This window comes from Cervus elaphus, chromosome 3 (assembly GCF_910594005.1).
Source record: "Cervus elaphus chromosome 3, mCerEla1.1, whole genome shotgun sequence".
NCBI classification, from domain to species: Eukaryota; Metazoa; Chordata; class Mammalia; order Artiodactyla; family Cervidae; genus Cervus; species Cervus elaphus.
Window position 1 is genome coordinate 41,695,796 of NC_057817.1, and position 16,239 is coordinate 41,712,034.

Below are 16,239 nucleotides of genomic sequence, written 5' to 3' on the forward strand. Positions count from 1 at the left end.
TTTTTTGTAATATATAGGGAGCTGGGCCATTAAAGGTATTTCCCTCAAACCAGAGTTCATATTGCTTTCTTATATTCAATTATAGCTAAAACGACTTTAACTACTGAACCGTCAGTCATGAAACTGCTTTGCTTGTGGGCTGAACAAATGGTGGTGATTATATATGTCCTTGGTTAGCACTATTTGCATGACATTTGGGGAGGGCACAGACCTCTACACAAGAGAAAGGGGAAAGTGAACGGCAGGAAAAAAATGAAGGCCAATTTGACGATGGACACCACCATTTTAGGGTCTTCTTCTCTTGGTGGTGTCAGGGGGCATGCGTTGGGACAAATGAATGCTTTGAGGTGAGAAAGGCCATAGCAGCCTAATGAAAGGCTTTAGGAAAGAGTGAGGCGACCTAGGAAAATCTGCTGTGGTCAAGTTTAATCCTGGGAAAAGGGACCCTGGAGAAAGCAGATGAGGAAGATAGGAAGGAAGACAGGGAGGGGGAGGCGCAGGGTGTGGGGGAAGAGGGCGGGGTGGGGAGCTGGAAAATGAGAGGGGGCGAGTCCAGATCGTGGTGAAGACGGTGGGGTTGAGGACCACAGAGTGGGAAAAAAGTGACAGTCGGGCGGAGAGGTGCAGAAGGAGGCAGACCTCCGCGGACGCGGCCGGGACCCCTGGACGGGGAGGCGGCGGCGCGGGGCGGCGGGGGCAGCTTGGCCCGCCTCGTGCCCCCTTGGCAGCCTCAAGCCTTGGCTCCTCGGGGCTCCCTCCCTCGCCGGCGCATTGTTCCTTTGCCGGGAGACGAGGAAATTGCCTTTTGATTGCGGAAGTCCGCGGCCGGGGCCCGGGGCGAGGCAGCGCGGGTCAGAATGGCAGCGTGGGAAGGGCGGCGCGCTGCCGGCCCCAGCCGCCTCTCGCGTCCGCAGCCCGCCCGGGGCGGCAGCAGCAGCGGCGGCGGCGGCGGCCCCCGCGCGTCCCCAGCCCGGAGGCCCGCGCTCTGCGCCCGCGGGGCGCGCTAAGCGCGCGCAACAAGTGGTCCCGGCTCCGCCGGCCGTCGGGCCGCGCCGTGCGTCCCAGCCCCGCAGTAGAGTTTGGGGGAACCGCCGAGCGCCATGCGGAGCCATGGAGCCGGGCTGGCCCTGTGGACCGCGCTGAGCCTGCTGCAGGTGAGGGGCCGAGAAGAGGTCCCCGCGGGCGGACGCGCCCCTCCCCGCCAAGGACCAGATTCTCACCCCGCTCTCTGGTGTCCTGGGTTGCGTTTTTGGAGAGGGAGGTGGCAGAATTTCTCCCCCTCCTTGGGGAACGGTGATCCTCTTCTGAGTCCCCAGCCAGACTGACAGCTCGTGCCACAGAAGGCAAAAGCCACCTTCTCTCTCCAGCTGCTCGGGAGAAAAAAGCAGTTAGGGGGAAAGTGGCCACCCACTTCTTTTCTCTCGACTGGAGGGCGAAAGGATGCAGGGGCTGAGGCTGGGGCCAGGGGTGAGCGGAGGCAGCTTGCGGAGCTTGCTCCGGACTCATCCCTGGGCAGGGATAGACGGTGGGCTTCAGCTATTGTTCTGGTTCCTTTGCAGACTGGACTGGGGGAGCCAGTGAGATGCAACTTCACCTTGACAGACGCCAGGGTCTCCAGCCGGGCCGTGTCTCTGCAGTGGAGAACTTTGGCGTTCCCCTGTAACTTTAACCTCAGCTACAGAAGTGACACGTCGGGGGTCGCGTGGTGCCACCCTGCGCGGATAGACAACACCACCTATGGATGTAACACCAAGGATTTACAAGCGGGAACCATCTATAATTTCACTATTATGTCTCTGGATGGAGAAAAGAAAACTGTGGTCTTGCAAACAGGTAAAAAGTGACAGGTGCGGCTGGAAGTCCAGGCCACTCCTGGCTGAGACCTGCCTTTTCAAGCCAATGCTTCCTTTGAGTTCCAGGCATACAAAATAATGATTATAAAAGGTAAAAACATCTGTAAGATAACTACTGACAAAGATTTCTAGTCTCCTCAGATCTGGCAAGAAACAGCCTGGCTGACCTTCAGAGATGTCCCTAGTGCTGAAAACAGCGGACTAGCTACTTAAACAGGGAGAGCAGCAGAGAGAATAAGTGCGCTGTGGAGGGAGTTTGTTAAAGTGATGGAGTTTGAGCTCCCAACACGTTGAAGTGTCAAGCCCTGGAATAATTTTAAGTCAATGTTTTTAGAATAAATAACGGAAGTGCAATGATTAGGGATATGACTTTCCCCAACTTAGTTTTATTTTTGGAACCAAGACCTAAAATCATCAGGGATAGAATCACTCTTAGGGGGAAATTAGAAAAAGTCCCTTGAAATGAGGATATGAAAATTTTATTTATTTTTTTATCACTTGAGTAACTAAAACCATACAATATCAAAGAACATCTTTTGGTTACTCTGCAAGTTAAATCAATCATTTTCTGTTCGCTTTTGGTAAAACCTTCCATGCATGGTAAGAGTGTCTTTCCTGCCTCAGTTTTCTTATCTGTAAAATGAGAGTGTTAGACTTGGTCATTGAAGTCCAGGTTCCAACCAAGAGCTTACTTAGGCGGGGGCTGTTGTGCATGTTACCTCATTAATCCCCAGAGTCACCCTCAGATATGCAGTAAATCCGCTAATGACTTCCACGTTTTATGACCTTATTAGTCTTCCTTTTAACATTATCTTTATTTGTTGCCATAGAGAAGCCTGACTTTCATCCAGAAAGTCAAATTTAACTGAAAAACTCCAGAAGTTAAATTTAGAAATGTGTTGTCCTCACTAGTCTTTCACTTTCAGCCGAACAAAGATCACTTCTTTAGCTATAGTTCTTTGAGAGGTGTGAGAATGGTGCGTTATCAGGGCTGTTACAACAGAGTCAGGAAATGTAAACAGATTCATATGATAAGCTAATTAATTACTCGCTTATTAAGAATGCCCAATTACTTCAGATGAAAGGTAATTTCTGCGATTTGCAGGAACTTGAATTGGAAAGAGACATCACTTGTTAAGAACACGGTTGTGTTTTTATATAGAATCAAAGAGAGCCCAAAATCACTGACATAATAAGAACATTTTACAGAAGTTTAAGTGGCTGGGATTTTTAGTTATAAAGTTCTTAATTTCTTGGTATACGAAGGTAGTTCCATGAACACTCAGATTGCCAATACTGTGAAATTCTTGACAGAACTTCTAGATACGTTGTTTGCATTTGATGAGGTGTCTGTATTGAATGGAGCAGAATGATTTTTAGAAACTGGTGAGCCTTCAGAAGCTTAAGGGAGAAAAGATGAAGACATTAAGCAAGAGTACATTGATTTAACCCAGAGGTTTTGCTTTTTTGGAAAAACGAAATTGATAAAAATGAACTCCCTGTGGTGTCACTAGTTAGAATATGTTTAGAGTTTAATTAGTGGGTGTGTTTCAAGTCCAGACACATTTGTGAAATGTAAGAAATATTTGCACTTTATTGACTATGTTGAATTAAAAAAGAGACGATCAGCATTCACAGTTGTTAGCATTCAGTGTCTCATCATTTTCCTTAAGGATTCACCTTTTACAGTACCACAAATAGACTTTTCACCACAAATTTTATGAGCGCTGTGCCAAATGTGAAGAATGAAATTTGATCAATGGTGATGTTTGTATAATGATAATTTTTTCATAGTTATTTGTATGATGGTATAACCTTACTTTGGATTCTCTATATTTAAAAATAATTTACTTAACTAGATATTTTTTTAATTAAGATATTTTTACAAATGTTTCAGAGAGAATATTTTTGGTTGATTGTTGTTTATTTTTTGTCAGCACTTTCTGTGCTTCCTATATTTTAAGGACATATGTGAGTTTTTGCTCTAAGTTCAGAGAAAGTACTGGTATCCCTCTAGTATTAACTGGTACGCTGCAGAGATGAATGCCACAAATCATATTTTATTGTTACAAAAGCAGGATCAACTAGTCGCATAATATTGAGTCTGAGATATAACTTCAGACAAAAAAAGTCATTCAGATATGTTGTCCTTTTCTTATTCTGTTATGGCTGTCTTATCATTATAGAGTAAAATAGAGTGAGAGCAAGCATGATATGGCTGGAGATATAGCAGTTGCTTAGATTATCTCTGTGTCATTCCAAGTGGGATTTGTCTGACTATTTTTCCTGGTAAATTACCTAAAAATATTTATTTTAGTAATGTAGACATGACCTTAAAATAAAATTTAACTAAATAGGAACTATTTCAGCAACAGTCAGTTTTCACTCCAGATTTAAAATCAGAATTGGAAAACCTATGTGGATTCAAATTCAGTTCAACAAACATTTATCAGGCATCGATACTGTAGGGAATTAGGCCAGGTAGTGATTAATAAAGATGACAAAGCATGATCTCTGTCCTTGTAGTCTTCTACAGAGGTGAGAGAAGTTCAGGATAAGGGTAGTGACAGAGCTTTACCACTTCTTCCCGTTGAAGACCCTGCTTTGCTTCTCTTGGATGTTTTTGGTCATAAACGATCAATGCAAGAACTGTAATAATTTGAAAGCCAAATTATCTAGTTGTAAATTTATTAGAAACAGATTATAAATTTGAAAACCTCAACAATTCTGTTAATACTCTGTCCTCGGAATATAGATCAGAGACTGCAAACTGGTAGCCCCTGGGGTGTCGAAACATTACGTGAGCCAAACAAAATCTATCTGTTATTTAGGCATCTCGACACTCCCAGTTAATCACTATCAGGTTCTTGTCAATCAGCCTAGTGCGCTTTAGTCATGTCCAACTCTTTGCGACCCTATGTACTGTAGCCCACCAGGCTCCTCTGTCCGTGGGATTCTCCTGGCAAGAATATTGGAGTGGGTTTCCATGCCCTCCTCCAGGGGATCTTCCCGACCCAGGAATCGAACCTGAGTCTCTTATATCGCTTGCATTGGCAGGTGGATTCTTTACCACTAATGCCACCTGGGAAGCCCTGCTAATCAGCCTAGAACAAAAAGGCAAAAAAATTAGCTCTTTAAAATTAGCTCCTGTGTTTTTAACTTTTAAAAGAGCTTTAATTACCAAATTACTATATCAGTTATTATTTCCACCTCAACATGTTGTATTAGTTTACCAGGGCTTCCATAACAAAATATCACAGACTGGGTGGCTTTAACAACAAATTTATTTTCTCATGGTTCTAGAGTCTAGAAGTCCCAGATAAAGTTGTCAGCAGGTTTCTTCTAAGGCTCCTCTGACTGTCTTGCAGATGATCACCTCACTATGTCCTTACTTGGTCCTTCATCTGTGTTGTCCGTGATCTAATCTCCTCTTCTTGTAAGGACACCGGTCATATTAGAGTAGGGAGCACCTTAAAGACCCCATTTTAGCTCAGTTACCCCTTTAGAGATCTTATCTCCAAATACAGTCACATTATGAAGTATTGGTAGTTAGGGCTTTAATATATGGATTTTAGAGAGATGCAATTCAGTTCATAAAACTCACATGACTTTAAACACAAGTCATTATTTCTCAGCACTGTCTGTAACTTATGGCATCAAAATCTGTTGCAGAGTTTGTTATAAAAGCATATTGTTGGCTTCTACCTCATATATAATGAATTTAAAAGTAGAGCCTAGGATTTTAAACAACTATCAAAGTGAATCACTGCATACTGAAGTTCAAGAGATAATGATATAGTTTTTCTATTATTCATTGGCGTTAAGTTTTTGATAACCATTTCTTTTTATGCCTGGTTAATTCTATAATGTTTAGAAATACTTATTGTCTTTCCCAAGAAGAAAATAATACTCTAATATTTGTCTTGTACTCCTGTAGTATTTAAAATACTTTCATCTACCTTGTTTCATAAGTAAAAGTATAAAATATATATATTTAACTGACCATATATTGTTTAATTATATCCACATGGCAATCCTGTGGAGGGAGTGTCATGAGGCACAGGTTACATAGTGGTTAAGAGATGAGTTCTGAAAGCAGCTGCCTCCGTTACTTACTAACCAAGTTGCCTTGGGCAAGTTATTAACCTTTTCTAATCTCTAAAATGGGGACAATAATAAAAATAATGCTCACTTCATAGGGTTGTTTTGAGGTTTTGATTCAGACATAAATTCTACAAGCATTTTTGTCACATACTAAGTGTGAAATGTTTCCTGTTATTACATTCAGGTTAGAGATGAGATTGATATTCATAAGAATTAACTAATCACAAATCCATATTGTTAACAAACATAGACCTTGAACCCTGGCTTACTGGCCCCAACTCCTACTCCTATTCTTTCTATTACTCTGTAGAATGGATACAGTTTTTAAGTTGGCTTTTGTTCTTTCAAATTACCTGTGATAGTTTGTTGTTACTTTTCAACTCAACTTTTAAAGAGAAGAAAATATATTACAAAATTCTTTAAATCTATAGATACTTAGCCTACTCAAGGGTAGAATAATGATTAAAAGTGTGTTAGCGTGATGAAATAATATTGATTTTGATTTTGTTGTACTTCTGGTGATGAGCTTCAGTATTTAGGAATCAGCCATTTGCAATGTATTTATTTCAGGAATTTTAAGGTCAAGTTGAGTTCCATATATGAAATGGACCAACCTAGTTCTCTGAACGTGACTTTTTGTGTGTTTGGAAGCTTCTGCCACTAGTCTGACCTCTGTAGGTGGGCATGGCATTCTACACATTACCAAAAAATAAAATCTAAGTTGCCCAGACAGAATGGAAGAAAATTTATTATGGCTTCCATTCCCAGACACCAATTCCCTGGAATCCCCCTGGGGGATGGAGGATAATGCTGACTACTTTCTAACATTGCAGGAGAAGTCAAGGCCATTCTATATGTAGGAATGTATATAAACAAAGGTGAATCTATGCAACTGAAATTAACATGGTAGATATACATACAGATTTCCAGGGATTGGGGGTTTTGATTTTGTTCTTCCTTCTAGACGGAAGAACCCAAATACATAAAAAGTAAGCAGAATAGTATTATGAACGACCATGTACCTATACATCACCTACTGTCAACAGTTACCAACTGACAGACCATCTTGTTTCATCTGTATTCCCACCCACTCCCTAACCATGTATCATATCAACACAGCCCAAGTCATTGTTTAATTTCATTTATAAATATTTCAGTATGCATTTCTGAATGGTAAGCATTATTTTTAACATAACCACAGTATCAATATCATACCTAACATTAACAGTAATTCCTTGGTACTGAGATGTCTAGGTTCAGAAGCACACATCAAGCAACAGCTCATGGATTTCTACATAAGAGAGACTTCTGGGCAATCTGTTTGGAAGAGGAGGCCAAAGGACTTCCCTTTATACTGCGTTTATATAATATTGAGAAAATCTCAATTGGTTTTGCTTTTCTGCCACACTGCGTGGCATGTGGGATCTTAGTTCCCCGACCAGGAATCAAACCTGGGGCCCCAGCAATGAGAATACTGACTCTTAACCATTGGGCCAGCAGGGAATTCCCAAGAAAACCTCCACTGTTAATATCAAAGAGGAGAGTGGGACTGCTGAAGGATATCCTGGGCCTGAGGGTATTAAAGTCTCTATCAGCTGGCAGGGCCCCCGCAGTGTTGACACGGTTCTCCAATGCTCGGTGGAAGTGAGCTTCTGAGTGCTGTAGCTTACACTGCCCTCTCTCTCTGCAGTGGCCTCTCTTCTCTCTGATTTCTAAGTCCTGCTTGACCTTCCAACTTGCTCACGCTCATTTCCTTCATGAAGCCCACCTCTGAGATCTCCATCCTTGAATGTCGTTCCCCTTTTGCATGTTCAGCATTGACCCTGACCTGTGTTACCCTGAACGGTAGCAGTACTCACACCAAGTACCACTTTCCGAGGCCTCACCACATGCCTGGGCTGTACTTAACACTTTGCCTCCATTACCTGTTAACACTGCAGCTCTGTAAAGCAGGTGTCCCATTTTACAGATGAGGCAACTTAGCCTCGGTGCAGTTAAGTGACTTGCCTAAAGTCACTGTTTGAAGTGCCATTGTTGGGATTTGAACACAGGTATGGTGTGACATCAAAGTCAGCCTCCCTGATAAGTCACATTTGTGTTTACCTTTTTCACATGTCCTGTACGCCTGAGTAAACTGTAGACCCTCAGAGGCCAAATACGATGACCTGTAAAATAATATGGTATTCCTCGCTGTTGTTAATCATGATGTGATGATTGTCTAACCTGATTTTTTTTTAATTTCTTTTTTTCTTCCATTCATCTCCATTAGTTGGAGGCTAATCACCCCACAACACTGCAGTGATCTTTGTCATACACTGACACGAATCAGCCATGGATTTACATGTATTCCCCATCCCGATCCTCCCTCCCACCTCCCTCTCTACCCGATCCCTCTGGGTCTTCCCAGTGCACCAGGCCCGATTTAATTTCAAGGCTGTTAGAACTTTGAAAGTTCTTTGCTACCTGAACTTTATGTCTAGTGTATAAAGTTGATAAATGAAATGTATCATTAGCATAATATGGTATGCTGCTGCTGCTGCTAAGTCGCTTCAGTCGTGTCTGACTCTGTGCGACCCCATAGACAGCAGCCCTGCAGGCTCCCCCGTCCCTGGGATTCTCCAGGCAAGAACACTGGAGTGGGCTGCCATTTCCTTCTCCAGTGCATGAAAGTGAAAAGTGAAAGTGAAGTTGCTCAGTCGTGTCCGACACTTAGCTACCCCGTGGACTGCAGCCTACCAGGCTCCTCTGTCCATGGGAGTTTCCAGGCAAGAGTACTGGAGTGGGTTGCCATTGCCTTCTCCATATGGTACACATCATCTTATAAGTCAGAAAGCTGACTATAGTCAAGCTGCAACAAAGTAAAAGAAAATTGTTGTTGTTGTTTAGTCACTAAGTCTCGCCCCACTCTTTTGCAACCCCATGTGCTATAGCCCAGCAGGCTCCCATATCCATGGGATTTCCCAGGCAAGAACACTGGAGTGGGTTTCCATTTCCCTCTCCAGGGGATCTTCCCGATCCAGGGATCAAACCCGTGTTGCCTGCACTGACAAGCGGATTCTTTACCACAAAGCTACAGGGAAGCCCTTTGAAAGAGATTTTTCTCTCTATGCATGCGTGCTAAGTCACTTCGGTCGTGTCAGACTGTTTACGACCCTACAGACGGTAGCCCGCCAGGCTCCTTTGTCCACTGGATTCTCCAGGCAAGAATACTGGAGCGGCTTACCATGCCCTCCTCCAGGGGATCTTCCTGACCCAGGGATCAAACCTGAGTCTCTTATGTCTCCTGCATTGGAAGTTGTGTTCTTTACCACTAGTGCAGCCTGGGAAGCTCTTCCTCTTTCTAAATGTATTTAATTAACTACAGATTGTGAGAGCAGTTGCTTTCTCATTTTCTTCTTCTGCCCACTTTCAAAAACCTGTACCGAGGAATGGTTTGTGGCTTTTGCCTCACCATTATTCTGTTTCCATGATAAAATTCCCAATTAGTTTATAGTGTGAATAGTTGGTGTTCACACCGTTTTATGTAGAGGGCTACTAAATGCAGCTTCTGGCTTCCTAGGCACCCTGCTTTTAACTAGAATAGTATAATTCCTGTAAAGGTACAGAAGTTGACCCTGTAATCACATAAAATCACATAGAACTCTTGGACTGGAGTTAGTGCTGAAACATAACGTGTGTGTTGGAGAGGTGGGTGGAGGATAGTAGCCTGCTTGAGTTTCTGTGGGGAAATTCAGGCTTCATCTCATGAAGAATTCTTGGTGCTTCCTAGGAGATCAGGATGGCAGATGGGAGAGATATACAAAGCAATTATTTGGCAATAGTGGGAGAAAGACAGAAAATAAGAAAGACACTTGGAGTAATCCGACACAACCCAAGGAACACCAGGTTAAGGCAGTAGGAGAGAAAAAGCAATAGACAAGAAAAATATTTTTTAAAAATCAATAGAATGTTCCCGGATGCAGAATTGGATTTAGCTTTTATTAATATTGTTATTCATTTATCTGTATTACAGTATCCAAACCATCATCAAAGCTTCATCAAATGAAGCTTCTGTAAATTTGTCTATTATTTTTCTTAGACATCTGGGTTGATTTTTTGTTATACTGACCATGAGACTTATGACATCATTTTCCACCCTGGGACAACTAGGGTGTGATAGAGAAGAACTCACTGGAAGCCAGGTGTTAGAAGCTTAGCTGAATTACCTGTGTAATGTAAATGAGTCACTTAATGCCTCTCATCGTCTTCTCCAAAGTACATTGTAAATGACCAGACCCTACGCATGTATACTCTGTGCCATATGATTTCAAAAAAAGCTTTTGACACTAACTTATGAATTGTCTGCTCTCTTATTGTAAGGCTAAATTTATTTCCAAAATACATACTAACATTTTGAATTCTAAACACTCCTCAAATTCTTATAGCAGTAGATAATAATGCTTTAATGGCTATACAAAAGAATTTTTTAAATATCACTTCCATTTTATACGTATGGGGTTTTCTCTCTCCTTAAGTCAATTTAAGGAAAAAAAGGAAGAATCTGTTTTGGTTCAAGGAATTTGACTAAACTTTATCAGAAAAAGCAGATCGACAGCAAACCTACTTATGAAATTCTAGGGCTTCCTGATAATGAAATTCAGTGAAGCTGAGCAGCTGAATACTGCAGAATTTTGCATTTGGCACTCCACATTTCAGGTCTGTCCGGAACCAAGAAATACAAAGAAAGATGTCTTAATTTTATGGCTAATGATAAATTTTGATATATTGATTGAAATTAAATTATTGATTTATGGTTTCCAATAGTTCTCATAGCTTAATAATACTTCATGGGTTATAGTATGTATAACAGCTGTGGATGGAAAAACCAGAAAGGCTATAAATGCACACATGTGTACACTGATAACTTTTAGCCATCAGCATAAACTATATGTCAAGTAGGGTTTTCTAATTACATATGATCTTCATGTGATAAGATTACAGACATATGACTAAATTTTCAAATGGCATTAAAACTCTCTTTCATATATCTATCTAGCTAGATAGATATGTCTCTGCATAGGTAGATGATATATAGATGCATAGGTAGATAGATGGACAGATAGAGAGATAGATGAAATTAGCATCCTGATGGAAGTATCTAATTTGTTTCTAACAAAATATTGAAAACCTTAAAAAATTTAATACAGCAGAGTTTTCCTTGGTCTTAGATTGAAAGTCTGAAAACTATTGCACTCCCGCTGCATGCATAGTGATCGTGGACCTCTGCCAGCAAAGGCCTTTATCACAGCATAAATGGGGTTTTAAGTGTTTGTTTCCAGTGCAGGTTCTTGCAGCCCAGGCACTTCCCAATCTCATTGTTCCTTTGTTCTAGCGGATGTACAAAGGGTTGACTGTTTTGTTTTCTGGCTCAGAGAGATTAGATAAAGCCTGCATTTATGAACTTCACCCTCTAGGCACGCAACCTTAAAATTCATTTTTTATAGCTTTTATTTTGCAAATTATATATGTTTAGATCATAAGGATCATAACATCATTTTCTTTAACCTTTACCTGCCTGGGCTGTGCATGTAGGTGACTGTATTGATCCCATTTGAACAATCACTGGAAAGCATCTCTTTCTCTCGTTCTTGTCCTTAAAATGCCTCTTCAGCAAAAACGCATCACCTCAGTTGGCTATGACAAGGTTGCTCTTGAGTTTCTCAGGCTATGAGAATTTCATGATAACAAGAAAACTTTTTGAACGGGAAGTTACAACGGGAAGTTGTATTCTTTCCTTTTATTGTGGCGTCTTTAATTGTAGACTGCTATGTAGGATAGAAAATTTAAATAATATCGCCACACATACACACAGACACAAACCCATACTGTTTTTCCTCAAGAACCCATAAATGAGAATCATCTTGGAAATTTTTTTTTTTTAACCTTAAGGGTTAGAAAGTTAGTTCATGAGAATAAATTGATAAGATTTTTCCAAGATTTTTTTTTCTTAAGAAAAGCGATTAATGCTATTATCAGTTTAGTCTCTAAAAAAGACTTTTTTTAGAGTCTTTTTGCCTCCATTCTGTCAGTGATTCGGAGGAAATTTCTCACAGACAGAATACGTTGTATACCAGGTGAAGTCTCTGGTATATCTTGTTACTCCTCCAAACATTAAGAATATAGGTACTGTTATTATGCTCCCCAGACAGAGGGAGAAATAGAGACTTAGAAGGTTAAGTAACTTCCAAAGGGTCTCATGACTGATACATGAGGGAGCCAAAATTTGAACTGAGTTCTGACTCCAAAGCCCACTCTCTCTACCACTACTTCTATGACAAGATTGTCCCAACTAGAAGAGGAATAATAGTAATAGGAATAATAGCAAACCTTGAACACCATGTGCCGGACACTTTTTTAAGTGCTCTAGATAAAATACTCAATTTCATCTTCATAACAGATCTACTGAAAAGATAGTATTGTTATCAGCATTGCATAGAGGACACAGCTGAGACACAGGGGGGTTAAGGAATTATTACACATCTACAAAGCGGGAGACCCGATTCAAGACTCTAGAGTCTACACTGCTTAGGTGAACCTGTGCTGCTAGGGTGTAAACCACAGAGCCTTGTCCTCCTAGCTCACCTGTGCTGTGGAAGCCCAAAGTTTGCTGCCTTGACTTGGCTGTTTTTAGCTTATGTGTGGCGTCTATGGGTGACCCATAGTCTACTCAGCTGTCTGGCTATAAATACCTTTTGAATATAGAGTAAGATTACCTTGTTCCTACTGTATTAATGCTAATAACAAGTGAAGAATTTCTTAAAACATATACTGTTCTAGGAAGATGCTAGAATTTCTTATTTCATGAGTAAAATATAATTTGCCAGGTGGTAGATAAGAACTGAGATCGCCATGCCATGCCACTAAAACAGTTAACCTGACTCTTGAAATTTAGTCTCCAGTATCTTTTTTTTTTTTTTTTTTTTTTGAGTCTCCAGGATCTTGAGCTCATTTCCTAAAACAAAAGCCAGGTAGGACTTCTGAAAACTTTGTATATGTCACTGTCAACGTTTCTTCTCCCCATATTCAGGGTGTGGAGAGCCTCATTGCTCAGATGGCCCCACAGCATCATCTGCTCTCTAAATCTCATTGACTGAGTCCCTAACCTGGAGATGTACCAGTCACCCTATTTCAACTTCTCCAGTGAAGATGCAGTGCAGAGGAAACAGGACTCCTCAAACTGACCCATGGCTTTGAGGATTGAAACTAAGTGCATGGCCAGGTGCAGGACTCACCCATTCCCGTCTGCTCTAAGAGTTTTGGCAGCTCTAAGAACTGATGAAGTTCTGATGTCCCAGAACTCAAGTTTAAAAAAAATCTAGGGACATAAGGAATCCCAATTTCTAAAAATATTTATTTGGCTGAGTTGGGTCTTAATTATAGCACACAGGATCTTCACTGCATAATGTGGGATCTTTCCTTGAGGTGCACAGACTCTCTAGTTGTGGTACATGGACTTAGTTGGTCTAGGACATGTGGGATCTTAGTTCCCCGAACAGGGATTAAACCCACGTCCCCTGCATTACAAGCAGATTCTTAACCGTTGGACTACCAGGGAAGTCCCAGGGAATCCCTGTTGTTGGGAGTATTCATTTTGGTGAACATACCTAGTCTTGGCTTCACTGTCAGGTTTGTATCTTTTGTGGTTTTCTGATATGTAAGAACAACCCCAAGTTCTGTAAACGTAACCCCCTAAGCCCCACAGCCTGAAAAAGAGAACATTTAGCAGAAATTTTAAAATTATTTCTTAATATCTGTATTTTCTGTTAAGATTTTCAGTATTTATCCAGGAAGAGCCTGGATGTTTGTCAGTGTTTGAAAAATGCAAAATCTGCAAGCCAAAGAAAATGTAACCTTGCTTGGATCTCCAAGCTCAGAGCTGTCATAACAAAAAAGTTTTATTAGAAAAAAAGGAGTTTATATGACTAATAACTAAGGTAGATTCCTTTTTTAAATACAATGGTTTGGAAGTAGTGTAAAATGCCCATTCATATCATGGGCAGCAGAGTTCTGAAAGTGTTGAAGGAAACTGAGTCTGGATTGTAGCAAGGTAAGAGTGCATTTGCAAAAGTCCTCAGGCCACTTTCTCTTTTTTGGTTTTTGCCCTGTAGATCCTTTACCTCCTGCTAGGTTTGAAGTCAGTAAAGAGAAAAGTACTTCCACCAGTTTGCATGTTTGGTGGACTCCTTCCTCGGGAAAAGTCACCTGGTATGAGGTACAGTTACTTGATGATAACCAAAAGATACAGATGGCCCAAATTCAAGAAAGAGCTTCACGGAATGAATACACATTTTTCAACCTCACTGCTGGTAATAAATATAATATTGCCATCACAGCTGTTTCTGGGGATAAACGTTCCTCTACAATGTATGCCAATGGATCAACAGGTAAGATTTGTTTACATGTAGTTGGATATTTAATAGTCTATACACCTTTTGAAATTATATTAGATTCAGGAGTAAGAATGCTGTGAGATCAACAACAGATAGATAGGTAGAAAAGACAGGCAACGAAACTGTTTGATATAGAGGAAAGATTGGACTGGAAACAAGGAGGTGGGATTGGGCTGCCACCTTGCTGGGTGATTTTGAACAAGTCATGGAACTTCTCTGGGACTGGAACTTTCTCCAAAATGAAGATGTTTCCTAGAAAGTCTCTGCTTGAACCCATGTATCCCAGTATCAGTGGCATATTACCATTTCCTTCTATAACACACTGTCTTATCATTCACTCTCCACTCATTTTCTCTCCTGCTTTATTGCTCTCTTTCAATTTTTCATCTTCTGTAATTCTTTCTTTTTTCTTTTTCTTTTATTACTATGCTACATCATACTTCATGGGCAAAATCTACCTTGATACCTGTTAAATGGGGGAGATAGGTAAACTATGATTTAGCTTTAGGCTGTGGGATTTGAAAAGAGCGTTAATCCATATCCCAGTAAAATGTCAGGGTTGCTATTTTCATTAGTTATTACACAGATTACAGAGAAGCAAAAATGAATGTGTGGTTTCAAATGAAATGTGTTTATATATTTTATAAGGAAATTATGAATAACACTTTGGAAATGCATTTTATCCCACTAGTGCCATCCCCAGTGAAAGATATTGGTGTTTTGGCAAAAACTAATTCGCTCCTGATTTCCTGGTCACGTGGCTCTGGGAAGGTGGAACGATACCAGCTGATGCTAATGGATAGAGGGAATCTAGTTCATAGTAGTACTGTGGACACTACTTTCTACACTTTTCATGGACTGACACCTGGTCACCTCTATAATGTCACCATTGCTAGTGAGGCTGCAGGGCTGCAAAACTACAGATGGAAATCAGCCAGGACAAGTAAGTTTCCCCAGCTTTTCTGTACAGTAATAAGCTCAATTCAAGGAAATGTTTAATAAACAAGGTTTATTATTTAAATAGTGGCAGTTTAGGGCAAATTAATATCCATATATTACAAAAGACCTTAGTATGTATCCCTATTTCTACTTAGAGGAATTCCCTTTTATTCTAAAGTTTAGGCTAGCCCTTGGCAGTGTTATGAAATAGCAGAATTAATCATGGATATAGTCTCAGCTTCTCTTTTTATTTATGGATTGTCACTTCCTTCTCTTAAACCAGCATCCACTGCCTTTGTGACATCACTCACAATGAACCAGGATTACTCTTCTCAGTGCTATACAAACACCTACTCCTGTGAACCAGCCATTTCCCAAACCTTCTCTTCTATGAAGCATCTACTGAGACCCAATTCTATAGTTGTTCTCATGGGCTAATCTGTGCTATGCTCAGTTTTAATGAATTGGGTATATACACACATACTCATTCATTTGTTCTTTTAATCAGTATTTATAAGGTGCAAACAATATCCTCGACATTGTAGATACAACAGTGTCCAAGAAAGACCATGTCTTTGCCTTCATGGAGCTTCCATTCAAGTGGATTCTTATGCTTCTAGTCAGTCTACTGTGTTAATAAATAACCTCCTTTGGGAAGCTATGTAAGTTTATATGAAAAAGAAAGTACTTTTAGCACAAAAATTTATGATACCCAATCAATCAACCAATCTATTTATTATGTACTTGTTGTTACTAAATACATAAAAAAGATGGGTAGAAATTAGGCACATGACCAACTTCTTTGAGGAGTCCACTTAAAGAATTTCAGAACTGGAAAAGACCATTTTAAATTTTTCTGACCCAAGCCATCATTAAACTAAGGGCCCCATTATACAGAGTGAAGTAAGCCAGAA

General features: G+C 40.6%; 1 protein-coding gene across 2 annotated transcripts in view; it reads left to right on the top strand.

Moving 5' to 3' along the window:
• Positions 1 to 16,239, top strand: part of PTPRB (protein tyrosine phosphatase receptor type B) — a 122,092-nt gene that overhangs the window by 30,334 nt on the left and 75,519 nt on the right. The window contains exons 1-4 of one of the 2 annotated variants that reach the window (XM_043887098.1): positions 898 to 1,154; positions 1,560 to 1,833; positions 14,105 to 14,380; positions 15,078 to 15,329. In XM_043887098.1, the coding sequence (XP_043743033.1) occupies positions 1,101 to 1,154; positions 1,560 to 1,833; positions 14,105 to 14,380; positions 15,078 to 15,329 (856 nt within the window). In that variant the 5' untranslated portion in view covers positions 898 to 1,100. Of the gene's footprint in view, positions 1 to 897; positions 1,155 to 1,559; positions 1,834 to 14,104; positions 14,381 to 15,077; positions 15,330 to 16,239 lie in introns of those variants that run through there. The other variant, XM_043887097.1, reaches the window with a different exon arrangement.